The sequence below is a fragment of the Biomphalaria glabrata genome, chromosome 12 (assembly GCF_947242115.1).
Source record: "Biomphalaria glabrata chromosome 12, xgBioGlab47.1, whole genome shotgun sequence".
NCBI classification, from domain to species: Eukaryota; Metazoa; Mollusca; class Gastropoda; family Planorbidae; genus Biomphalaria; species Biomphalaria glabrata.
This window is the reverse complement of record NC_074722.1, coordinates 14227703-14252769: the sequence shown is the minus strand read 5'-3', so window position 1 is coordinate 14252769 and position 25067 is coordinate 14227703. Positions and strand designations below refer to the sequence as shown.

At 33.3% G+C, this 25067-nt stretch overlaps 1 protein-coding gene across 1 annotated transcript; it reads right to left on the bottom strand.

Moving 5' to 3' along the window:
- Nucleotides 1-383: 383 nt before the first annotated feature.
- Nucleotides 384-24569, bottom strand: LOC106079675 (histone-lysine N-methyltransferase SETD1-like). The gene is made up of 15 exons (XM_056005807.1): nt 24271-24569; nt 18600-18763; nt 15869-15964; nt 15039-15209; nt 13733-13832; nt 11462-13374; nt 8595-8816; nt 8107-8326; nt 7639-7909; nt 7159-7203; nt 5722-6818; nt 5391-5509; nt 5135-5263; nt 4587-4844; nt 384-4011 (listed from the first exon to the last, which is right to left on the bottom strand). Exons 1-15 carry the CDS (start codon nt 24278-24280, stop codon nt 3838-3840), a joined length of 4989 nt encoding a protein of 1662 aa, XP_055861782.1. The 5' UTR covers nt 24281-24569; the 3' UTR covers nt 384-3837.
- Between the last annotated feature and the right edge of the window lie 498 nt (nt 24570-25067).

Sequence of the window (25067 nt, the reverse complement as noted above, 5' to 3'; positions counted from 1 at the left end):
AAGCCTTGCAATAATGAGAGATTTATCAGTGAATGAATAGTGCTCTCTCACAAAGCACGAATGGGACTTTTGTCAACAATCAAGATAGACAAGTTGCAAGACAGAGTAACTCGTGCAATGGTGCACAGTTATGATTGATTCAAAAGAATTTATGCTTTTTCACTCAATATAACTGAAGTTTCATATTATTTTTTTTTTATTTAACTTGTCACATAAATGATGCTATTTTAGATGCATGGTGAAAGCTTTTCTATGCTGAGTGTAATTAGATTTGAAATGTTACAGGTTTGAAATGTTTAAAAAGAAGTCTTGAAGAAGATTTGCAAGTTGATTCACAAGTAATTGACAACATGAACACATTAATTAAAACACTGACACAAGTCAATTGCCATCAATATTTTAGTGTCCACATTTTCTCTCTTTCATTAGAAATAATTTCAAAAAAACTGTACACAATCTATTTACATCAGCCAGTAAGAATATGATACAGTGACAACATTGTGAGAACAATATACAGTGAGAGAGATCTACATATGATCAATGCTTACTTACACAATGAATTCGAGAGATGGTGATACTATGTACAATTCATGACCTTTTGAAAAAAGACAAGAAAAAAAAACACATGGTTTTATAAAGGGATATCAATAATAATCCACATGTAACAAGTTATTCAACAATGGGTTAGAAATACTGAAAACAAAATCTCTTTTTAGTCATCTTAAATTGTTTAGACAGAAACAAACACAAAAATTCAGCAAATATAAGTAAATGCCAGCAGAAGAATGATAGAGGATGGTTGGGTAATAAAAGATTGACAGATATTGGGGTAATGAAAGAAGTCCCTGGCCAACAACAGACTTTTCATGTACAGATAACAATTAATGATTTGAATAATCTGTGAGATTTTACAATGGCAGCACAGAGAACAGCCACTCTCTGAATGAAATCTATACAATTTATACAAACAGTTCAATCATGGCAGAAGATGGAAGATAATGTGAACCACTACTCTTTCATACCTCACACATACATCACCATTTCTATCTCATTCAACTAAAGAGTTCATTGACCCAGACTTACAATAAAATGTAAGAATAGCAAACAAGTACAAACATAAAGTAAATCAATCAATATGTAAAAAAAAAAAAAAAAAGAAGACAAATTAGCTTGTAATTTATCAGAAAAAAAATGGATCTACATATCACACAATTTCTAAACAATATGTTTGCATGACTCAGTATTTAATTTTTAACATCCTCTTTAAAAAAAACAACAGAACATTATCACACAGGTCAGGAAATAAATAATATTTGAAAAAGTTATGCTTGTCTATCATTTAGTCAACATAGAATAAGGAATGGCAAGACTAACAAGAAATAAAAGCGTTGAGTTCTAATTATGCCTAGATAGAATGTAAGCCACTTGGTAAGTTCCTCTTCATTACACCATCTAGCTAAAAAATAATCCATTCACTAGGAAAAAATCTGTAGCTTATAAAATACAATACTTAGTATATATTCACATCAAACGGTCAGTCATTCCATTACTATTTCTATTCAGAATCAGCACAGATCAAGTTTCTCAGATTGTGTAATACAAATGCATCTATAGAAATAGCACTGATAGACTTGTTTTTGGATGGTAAAATAAAAAGATTCTAAAAAATTATGAGATCCACTTTTCTATATAGAAACAGGCCTAACACAGTATGTGCCAGACAGACCCCTGTCACCTTGGTTCCTATTTTACATGGCTCAGGCTAAACTGCAGAAAAAGAAACATGTTCTTTATGATTCTCACAGACTTGCCTAAACTACAAATCAACAGGTTAGAAAACCCAGAACTTTTAAAAGGGAGGTTTTGAGCATTTTATAATGCTGATACGAAACAGCACTGCTGACATGCATCAGAGACTTTATGAGAGCAATTAATATTTCTTTCAAGCCCTATAGGTAGATTTCTAAACATTGCTATAAAGGAAATAGCACTGGATCTTAGATCGAGAGAAACAGACATTGCTAAAAAGAAATATCACTGATAGATTTGTGAGAAAGTTAAGATTTCAATGTCTCTTACAACTGCTTGAGCTAGGGATACAAAATATGGTAGCAGGAACAAGAGTTGAATACTAAATATATTGTCACCTAACAAATTTAACACTCACAGGAAATACAATTTAAAAGTTCTGTTGTTGTTTTTTTAAAGTATAAAGCATGGAAAAATTGAATCAAATCTATCAATTCATTTTTTTTAAATTGTTGTTTTTCTTTCACTTATAATGTCAATCACATTCAGTCTGTAGTAAAAAAAAATTTTTCAAAGACTTATCGAGCAAGTGAAAGAGTGACAGTGTAAACCCAGAACAATGTTACCCAGCTGCATGTACCACAATAACATCGCGATTAATTATTTATTCCCAAATTGTTTAGTTATAACATTTCATGAGTCTGAAAGGAAAAACTGGGTATTTCTTTGAGGCAGAATTGAGTTGACAAGATCTATTTCATTGGGGAATGTAGGACCAATAAAATCATTTAATGTACACAACTTTATGCTAAAAAAAAACCAATGTTTACACACTTTTACACAGTACTTAATTGTCTGTAAAACATCCTTTGTAAATGACAGTGAGGATTAGACACATCACCAAAAAAAAAAAAACACCATATCTCAAATGATTGTACATAGTTAGTTGTATGATGGTATTTTTAAAAAATGTATACCGAGCCAATCTATTCCAATAACTAATAAAGTAGATGTGCAACATGATCTTGTTACAGAATGGAAGCAAGAAATTGTTGGACAGTCTCAACAGACAGACAAACTGCACTATCATTAACAAAGCATTGAATATATATACAAAATACACATTTATGCAACAAGCTCCAGCAAAGTTCTCAGAACTAGAACCTAAGTCTTATGTTGAGGCATCAAAAATGTAATAGATAAACCATTCTTCATGTACAAAACAGCCATGGATAAAGTTGGCACACCATAAAGTGTCTATACAGGCCATCAGTATTACCCAAGAAGTTATATAGCAGTGTTCCTATGAGCTATCAATGCTATACTAAAAATATTTGTACCACACAATATCTAGACTTGTCAGAACTACAAAGACAACTCAACTACTATTCCATTCTATTTATATACACACACCTATAAACATTTGGAGAGGACGGCTTAGCACTACGTTTTTAGTTGTTTTTTTAAATAAATATACAAAGGAAATGACAACACATGCTGCTAAACCTAACTAAAAAGTGCTATACTGTCAACAAGGAGCAGTCAGAATACACTCACACCATCTCCACTCAGTATCTAAAGATATCCACTTTCATTGAAGCACTCAATCATATCTGCTCAGTATCTCAAGATAACCAGTTCCATAGAAGAAAAAAATGTCTTTCATTTGTTTAACATGTCAACCTTTTCTCTAGCCACAATGACATAAACAAAACTCCATTCAACAGATACACTTGTATAAGTTATCTTTCCTGGCATCCATCGGAGCATCTAACAGGTCAAACTCCATTCAACAGATGCACTTGTATAAGTTATCTTTCCTGGCATCCATCGGAGCATCTAACAGGTCAAGAGTCATAAATAAGTTACGAATATGTACTAGTGAGAAAGCAATGTTTTTGGTTGCAGTGATCTCCTCATATCTGTGAGTCTAAGCTACACAATCACTGCTTAGTTTTGTTTCTTTTTTGGCTAGCAACAGAAATAATTCCAAAAGTCATCACAGTAGTCACTTTTTAAAAAAATCTTCCAAGTCCCATGGCTTGAGCCTTGACTTGTAGTAGAAGAATCATGAGAAGGTTACAAGATTTAATTGAGGTAACCCCGACATCCCTGCGCTCCACACAGACAAGGAATCTTGTCCTCTTCAAATGGAAACTTGTAATCATAGGTGATCTCTTCATTCACATCAATATCACGCTTGGAGTAGATGACAATCTTCTTGTGGCCATCCACAGTGATGATTTTGGCATAACAGTTAGGCTGCAAAACAAGAGTAAATACAGTATTTAGTTCAAGATGAATCCAATTATGTTCCCCATCAAATCTTACCATCCACAGGGTTTCAATAAGGTGGCTTCCCTTGTTGCTCTCTCCATCAGGGTCAAACTTAAGACCATTTGTTGATCTGACAAGCACATTTCCACCAATAACAAAAAAATGATCTGGGAATATCTATTGTGTTTATTTTTTCTCACTCATGGGCCTTTGCTAAAACATTTGTCCTGCTTGGAGTCTTTAACTAGTTTAACTAATTTCTTTAAATAGAATTCTAATGGAATATCAACTTTTTTTATGTATATATAAAATTCAATTACAAAGAGAAGATAAACCACCTAAGTAGTTATTTCAATGGTTATCTAATAGATAAAAAATGATCTTTGTGCTAAACTAACTTATTAAATGGAAATGAAAAAAAAACAACAAAAAACTTTTTTATAGACATAGAGGCTATTATGCTAAACTATCCTGGGACACTCAAGAAGAGAATATATTTATTTCTATTTCTCTGAAATAAAAAAAAAACTGTTAAAATCTCAAAACATTAGTTAACTTACATTGCAGCTGTGGTTTATAAACCTGGCAAGGTTGCCGCATTTGGTGGCATCAATGATAGTTTCATGGTCTACTCGAAACAGGTAGGAGCTTCCAATACCCGTCTGCTCGTAGTGTTTTTCTCTCAAGTCAGCTATTGGCTGCCGAATGGCCTGTCCTACGTATTCAATCACCATCTCATCTGCTGCTATGGGCTCAAGAGCAAATAGACCCCAATCATGAATACCTGACTTGGCGAATTTCAGCTGCTTCTTACGAAACTTTAAAAAAAAAAAACAATGACATTCTGTATAGATATATATATAAAATACATATAAATATATCATTAAATACCTTTCTCCCTATTTATTTATGTATATATATGTAAGAGATGGGTCAACACTCCAGTGAGTATTAGAATGGGAGAGAGGTCAACATTTTTTATTTATTGTTATGACCTAATTCAAAATAGTTAAAACTGTTCCACATTAGAAGTACTCCTCACTTATGTCTTCATGACAGTACAAAATACCAGCACAGTGTAATCCCCAACTAAATATTTTCTACACACCTTTAGTTGGTTGAACTTGAGTAGATCACTGACTTCCAGATTTTCTTGGAACAGTGCAATGGCTGCCTGAAGACGTCTGTTTTCACTTCTAACCTCTCTTGAAGACTGCTGTTTTTTCTTGACATCCTCCTTTGAAGAAGTAAAAAGTTGACATATTAGTAATTTAGCCGCTGTTTTTCTCTGCATAAACCACAAAAAAACATGATTGAGTTCAGCTATTCACACACTGCTATTTCAAACCAAAACAATGACTAACCATTTGTCTCTCTGTCTCTGCGGCCTTCTGATGTTGCAGTGCTAGGTTCTTGGCGTTGCTTAAATACTTCATTTTCTCCTCCAATGCAATCTTGTAATATCCCTCGGTACGAGCACATCCTGAAATACACGACAGAGCAGGATCACATTTAAGATTGTCACATATCATATCATGACCACAATAAGTGTTTTTTTTTTTTTTTTTTTTGGGAAGGGGGGGGGGGGGGGGGGGGCCCCTGGTCAATCACACATCATGGAAATAAGTTTTATGAGTTGAACAATATATATATATATATATCTTAAATGGCACCTTTTCACAAGTATACACTCACCTGTTTTGTGATCCATGCGTCTTTTTTTCTTTGGTGGATCAGGAATCCTTGTATGAGGATGATCCACCCACAGTATATCATTTAGCCAATAGAACATAGGGTCATCTGACTGCATCAGAGAGTCATAAGTCTTTTTAAGAAAATTAATATCTTCATCATCCATTCCATGATGATAGATGTCAAAAAATACTTGTCTCTCTTCGTGGATTGATCTAGGGGTAAAGGTCACTCGTGGCTTTGGCTCAACATCCATCAGAATGTTGGCAAGCTCTCGACTGACCCTGTTTTTATTAGTGACATCTGCCAGCTTCCTGCCCACCTTTGCTTTGCGTTTATCTGCCGCGGCAGGCAACTTTCTCTTAGGTTTGGATTTTTTATGGGCTAATGAAATGACTTCATCAATAGTGGCATCAATCTTAGCTTCCATGACTCGCTTGTTTCTGACTTTTGATTTATGCTTGGGTTCTTCAGGCTCCTTTACGTTCTGATGTGCGGAGGGCAGGCAGTAGTTGTGATCAATCCAGATTTCCTGTGTGATCCTGATGGCTTCATCATCAGCAGAGTCTGTGGAATCAGAATCAGGGCACGGAGGTTCACCCTCAGGCCTTGTGCTGAAGTAGTCATGCTCAGCTATTGCAGAGTTGACAAATTTTCTGCGTCCCTCATCATCAGAGGTTACATCAGCTGTGTCTTCCACGTCAGGAGCTGGTGTGGTTGGCTTGCGCGGGACCTGGCCAGAGAGCGCCATCAAAAGCTCCGCTGCTTCAGTGTCTGTGGAGTCAGGGAGACTGCCATCTTCTCTTTCTTCCTTGACCTCACCCCTGAGCACTGCCAGCCTGTCATCATCAGACTCGCTGCTTCGTCTCCTTCCACGCCTACCACCTCTTCCACGCCGCCCCCCTCTACCACGGGATGGGGCAGGGCGCTTGGGCTCCTCAAACTGAGGCTTCTCATCCAAAATCTTTTCTTCCTCGTCTACATCATATTTGTTCATGGGTGTATCCGCTTCAAGTTTAACTTTCTTGTCGGCTTCCTCCTCTGTTGGAGAAAGACTTGTGTTTGAGGTATTCACCTTGATGTCTTCACTAGAAGAATCTCTGCAAATACAAACATGTCAAGTTAGTTGGGAACATCAAATATATATTAGTCCATTCTTTTTATGCTTTTTATTTTTAAATTACTAACCTACAACATTTTTTAAAAATTCATGCCAACTAGCCAAACAAAAGTTAATTTATTATAGTTAAAACTAATATATAGTAAAGGTGAAGTGTAATAGCTAGATTTCAATGTAACTGACAATGAAGCATTTGATGTTCTTGCTATTAACTTTTCCACTATACAAAGTAGACTGTTTGTGATTTGTTATCTGATGGTATAAGGAGATAATTGTTTTTGGCTGTTAACTGTTTTACTTGACTTAGAAGTTGTACTTACTCTTTCTCCTCATCCTCTGACCTGATTTCTCCAGACTCCTCCTCTCTGATGGAAGCAAAACAAAGAATAGTACAGTTAGATGAAGCTTTCAGACATTTTGATGACATTTAAGTCTCACAGTAGTTTTCAAGTGCATTACTACAAAATTATCTATTGGATCCTTTATTCTTGGCATAGTTTTCTTTATAAATACCTAAATATGTAGCCATAGTACAGGAAATTCACTTGTTTCTGTGACCAATGGTTTCAAAGAGTATTAAGTGTAATATTTTTTGTTTTTCAAGACAAGAAGACCAGAAAGCCAATGACTAAGTTTAGTCAGGCCTATAGTTCAGTTCTTAGACAAACAATGTGTGCACTTCCCTTCCCATTCCATCTGAACACAATGACACTCAGAAAAACATTCTAGTCTTCAATTGAAAATAAAGAAAATCCACTTTAGGTATAAACTTTCAACATAGAAAATAAACTAATACTTACTCTTCTTCCTCGTCTTCATCTGACACTTTCTTGGGGGATGATTTTGTCTCTTCCTCTTCATCATCTGATGACAGAGACGACAGCGAAGACAGCTCTTCCTTCTCCTCACTTTTAGAGGCTGCTTCTTTCTTTGTCTCCTCATCTTCAGTGGACATTTCTTCCTCTGAGGCTTCGCTTTCTTCCTCCTCATCATCACTTTCTTCATCACTGCTGCCCACTGCACTATCTTCTTCTTCTTCATCATCACTTTCCTCTTTCTCCTCATCGATGTCTATTTGCAAACAATTAAATAATTAGACATGCAAAATAGCAATTTAAAAAACAACATGATAGTTGCCCCTTTTAAAATGATAGAAGAATGAATGTTACAAGTTATTGAGCTTACATTGCCTACATAGTGTAATTATTCTTGCGTTAAGACTGTAATTCTAATACTACATACATTCAAATCATATCCAGCCAACTTACCAGCCTTTTCCTCATCTGAATCCTCATCAGAACTGTAAATCTTCCTTTGGGGTTTCTTGCCAAGGGCTTTTGGAGTCTCCTCAAGATCTGATTCATCATCATCATCCTCATCTTCATCATCAGACAGAGTCTTCTTTTCACTAATCTCTTTCTTTTCTTTGAATTTGTCTTGAGTATCTTCGTCCTCCTCTTCTAATGGAGCTGGTTCTGGGGCTTTTTTCTTCATGAAAAGATCAAAGACATTTTGTATGAAGGCTTAGTTTAGGGCACATCTCCACTGTCCTGCCCAATTACTTTTTTTTTTTTTTTTTTTTTTTTTTTTTTTTTTTTTTTTTTTTTTTACAGTATTGTCGCTAATTCAAAATCTAAAATTATAAATATGGTTACTACAAAGGAATCTGTATAATTTGTTACAGCAATCCAATAAAAAGCAGAATTTAAAATAGTACAATAGTTGACATTATCAGTTCGATAAAAAAAAGCAATACCTTAAAAGATGGCAGTTTTGAAAAGCCTGAACGGATGCCTAGTAATCCTCCTGAGCTATATCGATTGAATCCCAGGCCAGACTCAAGTCCACCCTCTTTAGCCCAGGGATGCCTTGCTTCAAACAGACCTGCTAATGCTGAAGTGATAGCAGGTGCAGCTGGAGGAAGTGCAGCTGTGGGTTTGTCTTTCTTCTCCTCAACATTTGGCAGTTTGATAGGAACCTACAAGAGATTCCAAGCCATCAAATATTACTTTTATATAACAGTTAAAGAATTAGTTTTTGTGGTAGTTTCATTTATTTGATTCGGTCCTAATAAGGATGATGTTATAAAACTAAGTGTTAGATATATACTAAACATTTCAACACACTTTATATTACTACTAGCATTCAACACCGGCTACACCCATGATTTGTGTCTAGGGTAGATATTGTTTATTTTTACCAGTAACCCCCCCCCCCCTCCCAATTTTTTCTCTTATCAATAAAACTGTAGTAATTTCTGGTAAATTCTAGTATCTGTTATGACCCATTGGAATGGCCCACTTCATATATATATACATTGCCCGCTACACACACCAACTTTTGGCTCCTGTCACTACCCCCTTCCCACCCCAAAGTTAAGGATATATGTTTATTTGGCACATTGTTAGGTATATGCTCTAGACTGCCACCTAGATGGTCCCAGGCTCAAACACAATCTCAGACTATTCTTCAGCTTCTCAAGCCAATATCAAAATATTTGATCTCAGGCTCTATAATGCTTTTTGGATGTAACAGATTTTGAAAAGTACTTTAATATTATTTCTAGTGTAGAATTATGTTAAGAAATAACTGAGTGAAATTTCACATTTAAAAAAAAGTTATGAAATTCCACCCTTTCCAACCAGAACAACATTAAACAAAGAAAAAAGTTTAGATCTAGATAAATAGGCTTTCAAATTTTCAATGTCAATTTTTGTGTTTTAGATCAAATAAATGATTGTTTTTGGTAAATTTCACCACTGTGATATCAATCATGAAAATAGCTAAGTTGCTCAATGTGCTTGATAAGTAACAACAGGTTAAATTTTTGTATTTTTTTTAATTTATCATACATGAAAATTAAGTGAAAGGTGCATTGTGCTCATTATATAGAAGAGATTAGATACTAATAATACCAATTATATTATAAATTCAAGGTTGTGGTCAATATAGAAGTATAACCAAATGAATGGTAATATCCAAAAAAGTATCTCTAGTGCAGTGTTTCTCAAACTGTGGTGCTAAAGGGGAGGAAAAGACAATTTATTTTTAAGGGACACAAATTTATTTTGATTGAAGTCCATTTTTGAATCTTAAAGTAAAATGACATTACCAAAGTTTAAAAAATGAAACTATTTTAAGTAAGAGACATTGTTTCATATTCTAAGTAGGACCCTTTTTGTGAGAGATGTCTTCAAGAATAAGATTAAAAAAAAATAAGTTGTAATTCTTCTCTCTTCTGTCAGAATGGCTGAATTTCTCAATACTGTCATACATAGTTATGTTGACAACTTTTGCATGGCAAAAAAAAAAAAAAAAAAAGTCTGCAACAAGCCATCTTACTTAAATACAAAACATAAAGATGATCTTATGACAATCACACCCATTTAAGATGTATGTGCTTTATATGTGTACATAATAGATGCCCTTAGACTAAGTGGAGCTTTCACACACTTGCCACCCCTTGCTGCATGGAAGAGGAACTTGCTGCCTCTCAATAAATTCTCCATAAACAACCTTTCATTTTTTTAAATATGCAAAACACTATTAAAAAAAAAGTAAACATAAACTTAATCATAATGGTCATTCTTTGTAACATAAATTAGGATTCCAAACAAAGAAAGCAAAGAAATAAGAAAATTGTGTTATAAATATGTCTAGAAGTTTCTTTTTTCCCCCCCGTTACATTCTTAAAACCTCCCAAAATCCTGAGGAAGCTTTCAGTTGGCTAAAAGGGGGAAGAGAACGGAACTTTGTTCATCTAAGGGGCACCACAGATAAAAGTTTGAGAAACACATTTAAAGAAAATATATGGCATGTATTTTAATGCTGGGATTAACTTTAAATGTATAGCACAAAGTTCTAACTCATTCAAACCTTCTAATGTTAATTAGTTATAATCCCACTTCTACACATCAAACAATTAAACATTAGATCTACCAAGCGCAATTTTTCTGTCTTGTTTTTTTTTAAACAGTCTCCATATAAACTTTATGAAACTATGAAACAAAAGTATTTGTACAAACATATGAACACACATGCAACATTTTTATAAAGATACACTTTCAAAAAGCCTTAAATTTTGTCAAATGATTTTCAAAATGATTGTTGTACTTGATGATATTCTTTTATTTTTTTAGATGAAAGATCTATACAACCTTACATGGTAAGACATTAGCAAACACGATCAGTGGCTAGAAGAATATAAAAATGGTACCCTTTTAACTTTGGGAGCTTTCTCTTACTAATTGTAAAACTTAAACTACTGCTAATTACTTTGTTGGAAATTACTTTTAAAAAGGAATTACAAGTGAAATATAAAGTTTATTTTTGTTCACATATGAATTGAGTTAACAGCTAATAACATTAGCAGATAAATATATACCAACAAATAACTTCAAGTGAATCGCAAAATACTTGTTACAATATAGCTGAATAAGGTAAGTAAATTTGAATACATTTCCTTCTTTCGGCAATCCTTACACTTTTATTATAATCATCTGTATAGAGCATGACAGTTTAACCACATCACACATCATTTTGTATGTTATCTACTATCCATTTTAAATAGTGCTATATATTACAATTTAATTAAAATGAGAAAATTGTGAAAAGCCTACTAACCTTGTGTTTTTCCTCCTGCTGGTCCCACCAATTCTCAAAATATTTAAACGCAGATGTCTCCACCATCTTTTTGCACAAGTCCCTCTGCATAATACTTTTCAACTCTTTCACAAACTCATTCAGAACAGTATTGAACATATGGGTCACATAATCTGCCTCTGGATCATAGTCGGGGTTGAATCCCATAAAATTGTCACAGGGATTGCCCAACCAGTCGTTGTTGAAAGCCGGGTGGGAACTGTTTACAGGATTCACCTCCAACCGCTCCTCCCCGCTGCTCACAGAGTCTAAGCTCATCCTGTCATCCTCTATATCCACTTTGTCCTGGCCATTTGAAGGGGACTGCTGAGGGTCCTCCGAGAAAGGAGATTTAAAATCAAGGTTCATCTTGGCAGCCGGTACGCTTTCTGCTGGAGGTGAAGCAACTTTCTTGCGATTGTCACGTTTGTTTTCTGACAGAGGCAGGCGACAAATACTCTCAGGGGGCTGAAATGATGGGTTGTTGTTGCCAAATTTTCCACCTTTGTTGCGGTTTTTCTTCTTGTTTTTGCCTCTTCCTTTCGGAGGGGGACCACCACGAATGTTCTGAGGCCTGGGGGGCTCAAAAAGTTGATGGGGCGGAGGTCCATCCATGGGTGGTGGAGCCCAACCCATGTTTGGATGAGGAGGAACCCCATTTCCTTGCCAAAGGTCCATATTATGTGGTGGAGGTCCCATGTGAGGAGGAGGTAAGCCTGGTGGCACACCTGGTGGTAAAGGCTGCATAAGTGGCGGGTGATGAGGTGGTGGAGGCAAATGATGATGAGGTGGCATATGTCCCATAGGTGGCCCCATAGGTGGCATATGCATGTGCATTCCATTTGGATCCCATGGTGGCATCATATCTTGTGGAGGAATATGAGGGAGAGGCATTGGTGCTGACATAGAAACTGGTGGTGGAGGAAGAGCAGGCTCAGGAACTTCCACCATAGACTTTCCATCATCTTTATCTTCGGCTTCAGAGCCCCCTTGAAGCAAACTCTGAATTCTGGATTCCAAACTCATGAAACGCGGCTCTTCGTCAACATCAGCTTCAGGGGTATCTTCTTGGGGTGCCACATTCTCCATGGGTATCTCTCGAGGCATTTCAAGAGGTGGCGGTTTTTCTGACCTGGGATCCCTAAATCTAGGAGGCATATTATTATGAGGAACAGGACTTGGAGTGGCATGCGATGAAGGAGTTGACATTGAAGCTGGTGTATCCAGCCCTGGGCGTCGGCGCCAATCCCGTTCATCCATTCTATTTCCAGGACCTGAATGATCAAACATAGGCGGGGGAGGTCCAGGTCCAGGCATATTATTGGGCATGTCGTGATGAAACGGCGACTGCATGTCAAAGGGCATGTGCCCAGGTCCATGAGGCATTGGTGGACCAAAGTTGTCATTGAATAGTGGATGATGGGGTGTAAGTGGTGGGGGACCATGGTGACTGGGGGTCTGTGGATGTGGTGGCAAGCCCTGATTATGATATGGGGGAAGGGGTGTTGCAGGAGTGTAGCCATAATCTGGTGTGTAAGGTGGGAGAGGCTCGTTGCCATGAGGCATATACATAGGATGGTGAGGGTCAAAAGGCGGTGGACCAGGTGGAAAGTTATTTTGATTAAATGGCATTGCACTATTAAATCCAAGCTCGGAAGAATGAGATGTGCCTGGAGTGTCAGGTTGTGTCGCAGAACTTTCATTTAGCTGATCTTGATCTCTGAGACGCTTTTTCAAGAATGCTTTTTTCTCACTTTCTGGCTCAATGTAATCAAACCTCTCTAATGTATCAACACTGCTTGAACGAGAAGCAAATGAGGGCATGGCCGATGGATCTAATTCTATGCGCGGTCTGTCTGACAATTTCTCATCTATCAACTTTTGTCTTTCTTTGCCTTAGAGATTAAAAAGAAAAAGAGTTCAATATTAAAAATGAAGTTGAGTAAGAAGATAGGAGGATAATGTATAAGAAGTCTAGATCACTCTGATATACAAATATTTCATCAATATGTGAAGAATTTGTACTTCAATTTATTGTCACCTAGTTGTATTGGCAAGCATAAATTCGTACAGTATCATCTGATGAGACTAGGAATCATGAAATTAAAACTAACTTAACAGTTTTTTTTCCAGACATGTGTTAATGCCAATCTGTCTACTTAAAATGAATCAAGTGTTACTAACTGTCAAAATCACGATTCATTTGATGTATGCATTATTCTAAGATGAGGATAATATAAATTTCTAACATACCCATGGTGTCCAACAAAACATTCATTATGTTCCCCATCTTGGATGTACGATGCAGTTTTTCTACGCAAGCCCTTGCACATTTAGACTGGGAAAATACCACCTGAAAATATAATTATTATTTTTGTTTACATTTAATAGTAGTTGTCCAATTCATGATATATATTCATCAAACATTTTCTTTGTAAAGAAAAGTGTGTAATCATAATGTAATGATATCACATGAATGTTAGTATAGGGTTAGTCCATACACAGGCTGAGCATATACTTTATAAGACATTCTGCACATTTTTCAAAACATCTACACATTTAGTCTCTCTTGTAGATTTTTCTGGTATATGTCAGAATATTGCAATTTTTTTGTCAGTAGCATCACCTGGCAGTGATTTTATGGTCATAAGGCCTCTAGCATTTTATTCCTGATTCTATAATACATCAACTGAAAAATTCTTTCAGAAAAACGGGGAATCTTTGTAAGAAATGTAAAGGTATGCTTACATTGGAAATATTTCATAACATATGGAAAAAAATCAGCTTTTCTTTCTTCTTTCAGACCATTATTGCAGAGTTAGCAATGAAAGTTTTGATATCCTCCACACTCACTATTCACATTGTTTTCAGACAGATAATCCTAGTCATGAACTTGCTTCTAATATAGCAGCTGGCCTATCAAGTCTGATAAATATAGATTTACTCTACAGCTATTTATTCTGGGTTCTGGATGCTTGAACTTGTTTTAGAAAACCATCAAATAGATGTGTTGAAGGAGAGTGGAAGGACTATATGCTATTTTTTTCACCCTTGAATGTCCATGATTTCAATTTTTGAATTTAGGCTTTCATGAGAAATGGAATCTAGCGAGAGATTCAGCTCAGCCACCATTTCTGTCAATAAAACCTCTGCACTTGTCACTTTCATCTTTAAATAACTTGTTCCAGATTTTGTGAGCATATTTTCAAATAAAAAAATCATATTAGCAAGTTTTGGTGTTCATCTTTATACTTAATATGCAAGATGCATACAAGTAGGTATCTCTTTAGATCTTAATTCTAGATTTAGATATCAAACTAAATTTTACAAAAACCCTTGGTCAGACTAACAACAAAAGCTCAATGCAAAGGGTTTTGATCTATTTTAACTAGTACCAGTACCTTCATGAAAGTGGTCTTTTTAATAGAAGGATAATACAAAATATTTATATTTGATGTTTTTAATATATCTTTAATGATAGACAAGCACATTGTAATAATACTGGAAAAAAAAAAAAAGAAAACATGTACGTCAATCTTAATAACTAAAGCATACATACTTTTCCAATGCCCATATGTTTCCTGTTTCTTGGATGATAGTAAATCTTTATGTCCTCAATCCTTCCAAACCCTTTAACCATGTTCTCCAGAAAGTCTCTGTTGATATTATCGTTAAGGTTGCTAAACGTAACTTCTTTGGCTGGGGGTGTACCTACATAATATTGGTCATACTGGAAGAGCAAAGTACACAGAAAGATCAGTACAATCATTAGTGCAATCCCACCCTCCTTTTTTGTCTTCTATTATTAAAGTAAAAAAAAAAAAAAGATACCAAAAAGATACACAAGTTAAAGTTAAGAATTAATTTTTTCTATTTACTTTTTTTCCCCCTCACAAAAAAATAATAAGATTGGTCTCTGCTTCTACAAAGCACAAAATAGATGAAGTTGTGAATTGGTTAAAAGAAATAAAAAAAAGTAAAGGTTTAGAATTCTTGAACAAAAGTGAAAAAGAAGAAAATGTAATAAATAAGAGAAAAAGAAAAATTGCAAGGAAAAAAAAGTCTATCTTAAAATGTTCACTTGTTGGAGAGAGATAAAAGTCATTTTACCAAGTCTTTTGTTTTCACTTAAATATGATTCTACTAAAAATATACAAATTTATTTCATTTGTTTAAAAAGGGATATTGTTTCCTGCCTACGCACAAACAAGTTTAAGAAACCAAACCATAAAAATCGTATTTCCATATTAAGCTATCAATTTATGAATACTATTAGAAGTCTATTCAAAAGAGATGCTAATTAAGCTTAGCATTATTAAAAAAATAATGACACTTGTTTGAGTATAAAATGTATTGAGTAAAGACATGCTTAATGAACAAGGGTGTTACCTTCCATCTAGGTACAGGTAAGTCAGCAGGTTGTCTTCTGTAACAGATTCTTTGATATCTTGGTCTGGGGTCTCTTGTGTCGATTGTTCGTCCATCCTAAAATAAATCAGCATTGTAATAAAAATTAGAAACTTGTGTTAGCAAATTCAAAAATTTGTATTTTTAGCAATCCTGAAAGAGGAAAAGCTGCTTGCGTGGTCTGTCCGTCCATCCCATTTAGATCCCAAAAACTAGAAAAGATATTGAACATTTTTTGATATCATGATTTCTTAGATCCTTCAAAGTTCTGAAGCCATGCTATTTTTTTTTTCTGAAAGCAAAATGTTTAACTCTTTGGCTCCGGAATTAATTCGGAATTATTTGCCACTTTTAGACGGAATTAATTTTTCCGCCATTTCAGAGTGCGCTACTTTGCTTCGATATAACTTGTATAACTTTTTTATTTATTATTGGAAAATAATAAACTTGATATAGAATTAAAGAGAAATGGATGCTCTTTCCATTTCTTATGTTGTCTAGTTTGCAAATTATGTTGTTTTTGTAATTTTGGGTTTTGAATATAAAAATTAAAAATGAAAAACTCACCAACTGACATTAAAAATATCCATCCAAGTGCATGTTTAAAGAAATTTATTGTTCAAATTTAATTGAAACAGCTTTTTTTCTCATTTTTATCCATTTGTTTACAGAACACCACAGAAGAAACAGCAATAGATGCAAAAAATAATAAACTGGAACTAATAATCCAATGTCACTACTTTAACGAAAAAGCCCATAAAAAAAGCAACACTCTTGGAACAAAACACTTTTACCCTAAAACTAGTCCAACTGTACAGCATATATATATTTATAGTATTTTCTTCTAAAGTTCTTCATGTACTTAGTATATAAATATTCCTTCTAGTTGTGATATTCATGGAAGCAGTCAATATGAATGTGTGGGTTCGACTCCCATCCAGCGCAAACATAAACCGTTCTCCCTGACCCAAAGTGTTTACATACTCTGTCTTTCTTTATAGTTATAGGTCTCCATTCTCTGAAAATGGATCTTATTCTAGCAGGGGTGTTCCATTTAATCCTATGGTCAGCATAGCTATTTATTTTGCTAACAAGACTATCAACAATGTGATTGTCAATGAAAAAAAACATTTCATCTCAATAGATGCAGTGCTGACTAAGTCTAGGTTGACAACCCAATTTCTTGGTGGAATAAATCTGAAATTGTTCTGTTTCAGTACCTAGATGATAGATCTAGAGATCTACATCTATCTGATTAGATTTAGATCTAGATAATGTAGAGACAGCTAAACTAGTTCTAGATCTACATTGAACATTAGCTGGGGGTGGAGCTGCTTCATCAGCTGATAAACTTCATCATTACTAGACATAGGCCTAGGTCTAGACCTATAAATTAATTTACTAGATCTAGATCTATATAATTAGATTTATCAATGTCACCATCAGATGAAACAAAACCACTGTCATCTGAATTCTTATACTTCTTTATCAAAGAAATATTTAGATCTACAAAGTTTATATGGCCTTGGTTGAAGCTCCATGTTAAAAAAACACGCACACAGAAAAAATAAATGTCATCTCTTTACAAACTTCGTACAAAATAAAAACACGTTAAATGAAGGAAATTCTGGATGTTTAGCAAAGGGAAACTATTCTAGATAAACAATTAAGCAATAAAAAACAAGAATTGGAGAAATGGAAACGAAAAAAATAAATTTGAAATAGCCGATGCCCCCAGCGTTGGTCCGACTTTTTTCCCCTTTTTTAAAATCAACGCCCTGTGCGTTGGTGCGGAGCCAAAGAGTTAATTTTTCAATTTAAATATACAAGCCAAGCAGTTTTTACATAAAAATACACCACTTCTACAACAATTCACTTACAATAGTAAAAAAAAAACAGGAGAAAATATATTAGAAAGGGAGGAGACTTTTCTGTACATTTTAAAAAATATTTGTTAACAGTTTCATTTTGTGAAGTTTTTTTCTAAAAAAAAATATTTCTATTACTAATGTATGTCATGTGTTTTCTGTTATACAAACTACTTATTTTTTTAAATAAAAGGTTTACTTTAGCTTTGATAGAGAAAGATTGCATTACATATGTATGTAATATAGTTAAAAACAACTTTTAATAAGCATTGTCTCATATTGTACTAGTGCAATGTGTTATAACTACATCATAACATTTTACCAACTGGAAAAGTTTCTTTTTTTTAAGGCATTGAATAAGAAATTGACCCTTTACAAAACCATCATTTAATAACATCAGTTAAGCCATTGAACCATATCATCATTACAATCAATGCATTGAATTGCTCTGTATTAACAATGTAATAACAATAACATTAATAAAGGTCTGTATCCATAGTATCATGTCATCAGTTGGCCTAACTACACAATCAGTAACACTATGGATACAAATACATTTCTTTTTCTATTGGCAGAGATAGGCTGTGGTTGTTGATAGTTTCTGATAGTCATACACAAAACATCGAAATCTGCCTTTTTACCAGCTTGATTGAACTACTTCGGGGCTGAGTGTTTGTTTCCACAAACAAACTATCTTTGTAGCCTTGTTGTATATTTTTTTAGAGAAATATACTTAGATCTAGATACAACTAACCTTTCATTCTCATAGTGCATATGTGTGAAGATATTTATATTAATTGCAAGAATCATTTTAGAGTATATAGTACTTATATATACACACTTACATGCGGATTTATACCATCAAACCGGTACAATTTCTCTTTGCTACTGTCTATCATAGGATCAGCCAATAATCTGTAGTTTCTTCTCTTTTTGTCAAAGTCTGGAGGAAGGGTAGAACTGGATGATGGGAGTGGGTTGGGATTATGTCGGGACATCCCATTCATATCTGCAAGGTTAAAGGTTAAAAATTAGTGTTGTGTGTGTGTTTTTCTTGTGCAATAGACCATTTGTATTAATCTAACTAAAGATTCATAGCACAAAGAAATAAATAAAAAATACATAAAAAATTTTGATTTTATTTTAAATGTATACTCAATCGCGTAAATGAACATAATATTTAGCAGTCACAAACTGAAACAAATCTTATTTTGCCAATTTAAAAATGATACTTTAAAAACTTTTTAGAGATTTTGAAATCTCACTGAATTACAATTTACAATTTTTATACAAAAACACAACCCAATTAAAAGACTCAGAAAGACAGTATTCCAATTAGATAATTTTTACAGGTCCAATCCAATGGAAATTCAGTTTGACTATATTTGACCACCTCAGCATAACTACTGTAACAATACCAATATAGAGATGCAAATATGAACAACATTCATACACGAAAGGAAACTATATGAGAGCTCCCTGATTTGGAAACCACTGCGCAGTTCATCTCATGTATTGGTTTACTCATCTGAACACTCCAACATAACAATGAGAACAAAGAAGAAGAAAAACACAAGAAGTACATACACACTCACAACCAGCACTTTATGTACTTCTCGTTGACAACATCTATATACACTAATTAAACTAATACAACAAAAATTGCAGGATTTTTACAAGCAAACAGACTAATTGATATCACCTGCACATATAAATTTTATGCATATGTGATAAACTGTCTATTAAACTTTCTTAAAAAATGTGTATATGTTGTGCATTTAATCTACATACTTAAATTATTTTTTAAACATAGTTAATTTTAAATAGTTCTGCACCAAAAAACAACCAATATAGATTTAAACATGCCAATCATTTTTTAATACACATCATTTAAAGAAAGCTTAATTTATAAATGCAATAAAAAAACATGTTCAAAATAATTATCTATGTAAAATATTTATCTTTTAACATGGTTTGCATAAAATTATTTCATTTTAAAAACAAAATGGTTTGATTGCAAAAGCCAAATTTAGATTTGTTTTTAGCAGGCTACAGAATAAAGTGCTATCAAATGTTCAGGAAAAAGCATTTGACAGTGTAGACAGAGAAGTCATAAGGAAAATGTTTTGTTGTTAGTAGACAAACATATTGGCTGGATATGAACAGTAGTCTGCAGGCCTTAGTTTGGGCATTACTGATCTAGTGGATTGGATTTCAATCCATGTTAAATATGGCGAATGTTCTCGTCACATTTTTTTTAAATTTTGCCATGAAAATAAAAGTTAGAGTGTGAAAATGGGTATACACAATTTGTTACAAAGTTTCTTTTAGTTCTTTCTTTAATAAAGATAAATCTGGGTAATTTGTTTTTAATTTTTAGGATATTCCAGATGTAATAGGGACATTTAACATGTATTGTCTCCACTATGACCCATGGAACACTTACGCCAAGTTTTATCAAGATTTGTCAAACCGTTTTGGTGTCTAGGCAGGACATACATAAACAAATATACTTTAGATTTAATTATATTATATATATATATATATATATACTATTTTATTATTTAGATCTTGAGTCTAGTACCAATTTTTCAATCTACTAATCTACTCCTCTTCTACAATATTTTTTCAAAATAGTAGTTACTTTGATAAACTGACCTAGATCCATTTTTTAATCTCAAAAAAGAAATTTAAAAAAATCAATGAAAAATGCTAAAATATGTTTCAGCACATTTTAGGAGTGGTCATTTCTATCAAAGTTTTAGCACATTGTATTTGATTTCAGGACCAATTGTGGTTACTTTTTGTAAACATAAGATATCAGAAATTTTTATTTGCTTTGGAAGCCAATCTGATAAATTTTTCATGACAAAAGTTTATGATCAAGTTGACATTTTTTTCCTATTATAGATACTACAATGCTGTTTGGTACAATAATTGATCATATTAAGAAATGTGTTTATTTAAAATTTCATTAAATTCTGTCGGCATACTTTAAAGATTATATTTGATATTAAAATTAACAAAAATAAAGAAGGGCAAACATTTAAAAAAAAATTAAAATAAAAGTGTTTAAAGATACAACAATCTCACTAATTCTATTGAATTTAGCATGTTAATATATGTGTGTTAAGTTTGAACTCTGTAGCTTGGCGCACTCTTTAGATATTAAATTTCAAAGTTGGTTGTTAAAATCTATTTTTAGTAGCAACCGACACTGTGATTTACTGGAAATAGTTATTTTCTGTCTATCCCATCCTATTATGAGAAGCACACATGAAATTTTCATTCTGATTGACTTTTATAGTGTTTAAATGCTAGACCATGGAGACTGAATGTGTATTTATTATTAATGTAACTTTTTAATGTGTAAATTTTCATGTAAATATATATTATTAAATAATAATTTTAAATATAAAAAACTTTTTCATATTTTTAGTTCTGCGAATTAACTATTAATTCATTTTATTCTTCAGATATTGATTTTTCTATTAATATACATATTAATTAATTTTTAATAAATGTGTTTTATTATATTTTGGAAATAATGAGTTATTACTGCACAAAAAATCTTTTAAATAATTTCTAAAAAGACAAAATGTTTATTTTTTTTATAGTCCAAGGCAAGAAATTTTTCATTTACAATAAGCATTCAAATTCAGGCATTTTAAAATGATTAATTGCCAGTGCTCTATAAAGAGTTTTAAAACTTTTTTTTTTAAGTTTATGAAAAGAATAGTCATTAAATAATGAATATTTTTCTGCACAGTGTTAATTTCAATTACAATTTATAAAAATTTTCTGATGCATAATTATATCTATTTAAATATACTATAATTATAATTAAAATAAAACACATAAACACATTACAGATTTCTGATTTGTTTTATTTATGATGTTTGGGCTCATATGATGACAAAATCGCATCCATATTTATTTTTTGTTGAATGCTTTTTTAAAAATTTAATTCACTTTTTATTTTTAAGATTTGATCCTTAAGTCTTTTTTTAGCTGCCCCCGAAAGGGGAAAAGACGCTATTAGTTTTGTGCGAAATGTCTGTCCGTCTGTCCCGTTTAGATCTCGTAAACTAGAAGAGATATTGAAAATCCGACTTCACAATATTTTAGACCATTCAAAGTTCTGATGCAACGGCTACTTTTTTTTTTCCTGAAAGCGAAAATTCTAATTTTTAAAAATCAATTATGCAAGAAGTTTTTTTATAAGAAAAAGCTAATTAGTATGCATTATATGTTACACCTAATTTAAGACGAATAGTAATCTTATAAACATCATTTTCGTGAACATTTTTTTATATAGCTGAAATTTATTTATTTTTTTTTTTTTTGAGAATTCGAAAATGAGATTGAGCCTTTTCAAAGAAATTAATTTATTTAGTTCGAACCGAGGGTCCCGGGTTCGAATCCTGGTGAAGACTGGGATTTTCAACTTCTGAGTCTACCCAGCTCTAATGGGTACCTGACATTAGTTGGGGAAAAGCAAAGGCGGTTGGTCGTTGTGCTGGCTACATGACACCCTCGTTAACCGTAGGCCACAACGACAGATGAACTTTACATCATCTGCCCTATAGACCACAAACTAGTTAGGCCAGGTTCACATCTAACTTTACTTTCACGTATCCTTTGATCTGCGGGACGGTTGGGGCACTACACAAGATCTGTTAACCTTCTTTCTCCATTCTTATCTCTCATTTGTCTTTGATATAATTTCATTCGGATGTTCTTTCTGAAAATATTGAAGCCTACCTGGGTGGACCACTGGTCGTGCGGTTTGCGCGCTGGACTGTCGTTTGGATTTATCGACGATCGAAGGTTCAAACCCTGCCTGCTCCCATCCCCTGTCGTCCTGCGGGAGGTTTGGACTAGGAAGTAAACCATCTTCAACTCTGAAGGATTATCCGAATTATGTAAAACATTTTACTTCGGGGGCCGATTTTGAGTTTGTGTTTCCACACAAACTGTCTTTTGTAACCTTGTTTTAAAATAAATTTGACATAATACACGTTAATGAAAAAAAAAAATTGATGTTTAAAACACATTAGCTTTAAGACTTTTTATTATGTAGTTACTAAAAGTTCTGTCAGTTTTTTCGGTAACAGATTTTTTTTTGCTTTACTAAGGCTAAAGAAGGCTTAAATTTTTTAACACTAAAATTGTAATAACTTCGTTCACAATTAAATCAGCAAAAATAAATTGGTATCAATGGAAATCATTTCTCTATCTAAGTAGATTCATTGCATTGTGATCATTTTGAATTTTTTTTTAACGAAGTATCTATAAATAGATATATATATATAATATATGCAGTGTATGTTTATAATTATAAACCGCTATTGACATTTTTTTTTTGTTGATCTAGAAATCTAGCAATTAATTAATCTAGATCTAGATACAAGACCATAGATGATAGAAGTGAAACTTAGATGCAGATCTCTGATAACCATAATTTATTTTTTTTTACTTAAGCCATGAAAGTGTAGCAACTCAAGCCAGTCAATGAATCAGACTTTTAATTAAGTCTTAGTCTAGTAGATCTAGATTCTAGACTATAAGACAAGAGTATCTCAGAGTATGTAGGTCTAGAGACTAGACCTTATTAGGCTTATATCTTGATTTAAACAAGAGTTGATTTAGATCTAGATTTCAAATTTAGTTTTGAGTGCATTGCAAGCTACTGCTATTTTAAATTCATCAGGGTGGTAGATTCTAGACTAGACTTAAACCTAGAATCTAGATTTTAGTGAGTTAGACTAGTTAGAGTGTCCAGTGTTATTAACAATGTTAGACTTGGGTTTATTCACTTTTGTCTTAATTATAAATTTACTAGCTGCTAGGTAACTACTGAAACTAGTTCTGCTCTACACTACATTCTATATATAGACTATATAGACTAGACAAGTGTAGATTTTATCACTAGGCTAGAGATCTTTAATTAATAATTTAATATACACACAGTTTATACATCTAATCTGGACCACTAGTTGACTAGTATTGCACTACTACACTGTGACTACACAGACACTATAAAGTCTAATAATCTATTATTATACTTTTGATAGTAATTATTAATACTGAATTGAGATCAAGAATCTCACTTATCTATTTTAACTGAGTTATTTTTATTAAAGGTTTTTCAGCTTCATTTCTTTATTTCAGAATAGAATGTTATTCACTGTTTTATGTTTAGTTAGACTACTGTCACTGTTATAGTCACATAGACTCTAGTGTCTCTAGTTATTCAGATCTAATCAAGTTTATCAAGACAAGACTTTGAAGACTAATCTTATTATTTAATCTAGATATCTTATTATCTAGATTCTTTCTAGTATTAAATTTCTAGATCTAGTCAATCTAGTCTACCCTAGCCATTAGATCTACCTGATGACAACCACAGTGTTAACATTAATACATTCTATAGATATATATTCTAATTCTAAACTCAAACTAATCTAAATAAACGTCCAAACAAAAATAAATGCACAGACAGAAAGAACTTACTCATTGCCATTTCTTTTCTATGATTATTGGACGATGTCACAGTCTTGTTGTTTTGTTCTTTTATTAACCGCCCCTTTATATTTATTTAAAAACCCTTTCATTTTGCAGGGTGCAGTGACTCTTCTTTCATTTTATTCTGCTTTTATTTTCTTTTATCGCGAATTTATTTTTCTTTATTTAAACGGGACCGAGCGAAAAATAAACGAAGCAAGCGATACAGTTCTATCGTTTCGTTCGCTTTCTGACTACTACAACATTGTCAGCGTATCCCACAATGCAATACCAACATCCGCTAACGTTTGTATTGTATTTGTTTAGTTTCGTATTTCGATCTCGTTCGAATGTGGCACGTTAGTTTTGTTGTTATTGGTCAAGATTAAATCTAGTCTAGACTAGATCTAATCTAGATCTATATAGAGTATTAGTCTAGATCTAGACCTAAAGATCTAACATATTATGCTTCACACATAAAGCTAGAGCTTGATCTTAACATAGATATAGATCAAGGGTCTAGATCTAGTCCAGAATCTCTACTAGATCTAGATTATTATCTAGAAGACAAGTCACAAGTCTAAGTTAGTGTTAGTCTAACTGAATTAAGTTTAACTGACACTGTCGACATCGTCACTTGACTGTAAATGTAATCTAAATACTCTAGATCTGAGTAGAGTCTAGATTAGATCTGGACCTAGATATCTAGATGATTGATATAGAATTGAGTGACCAGTGCTCTTTCAGAAGCTTGAAAGATGGAGGCCTGGTCGTGTGGTATGCGCTCTGGGCTATCATTGACTCAT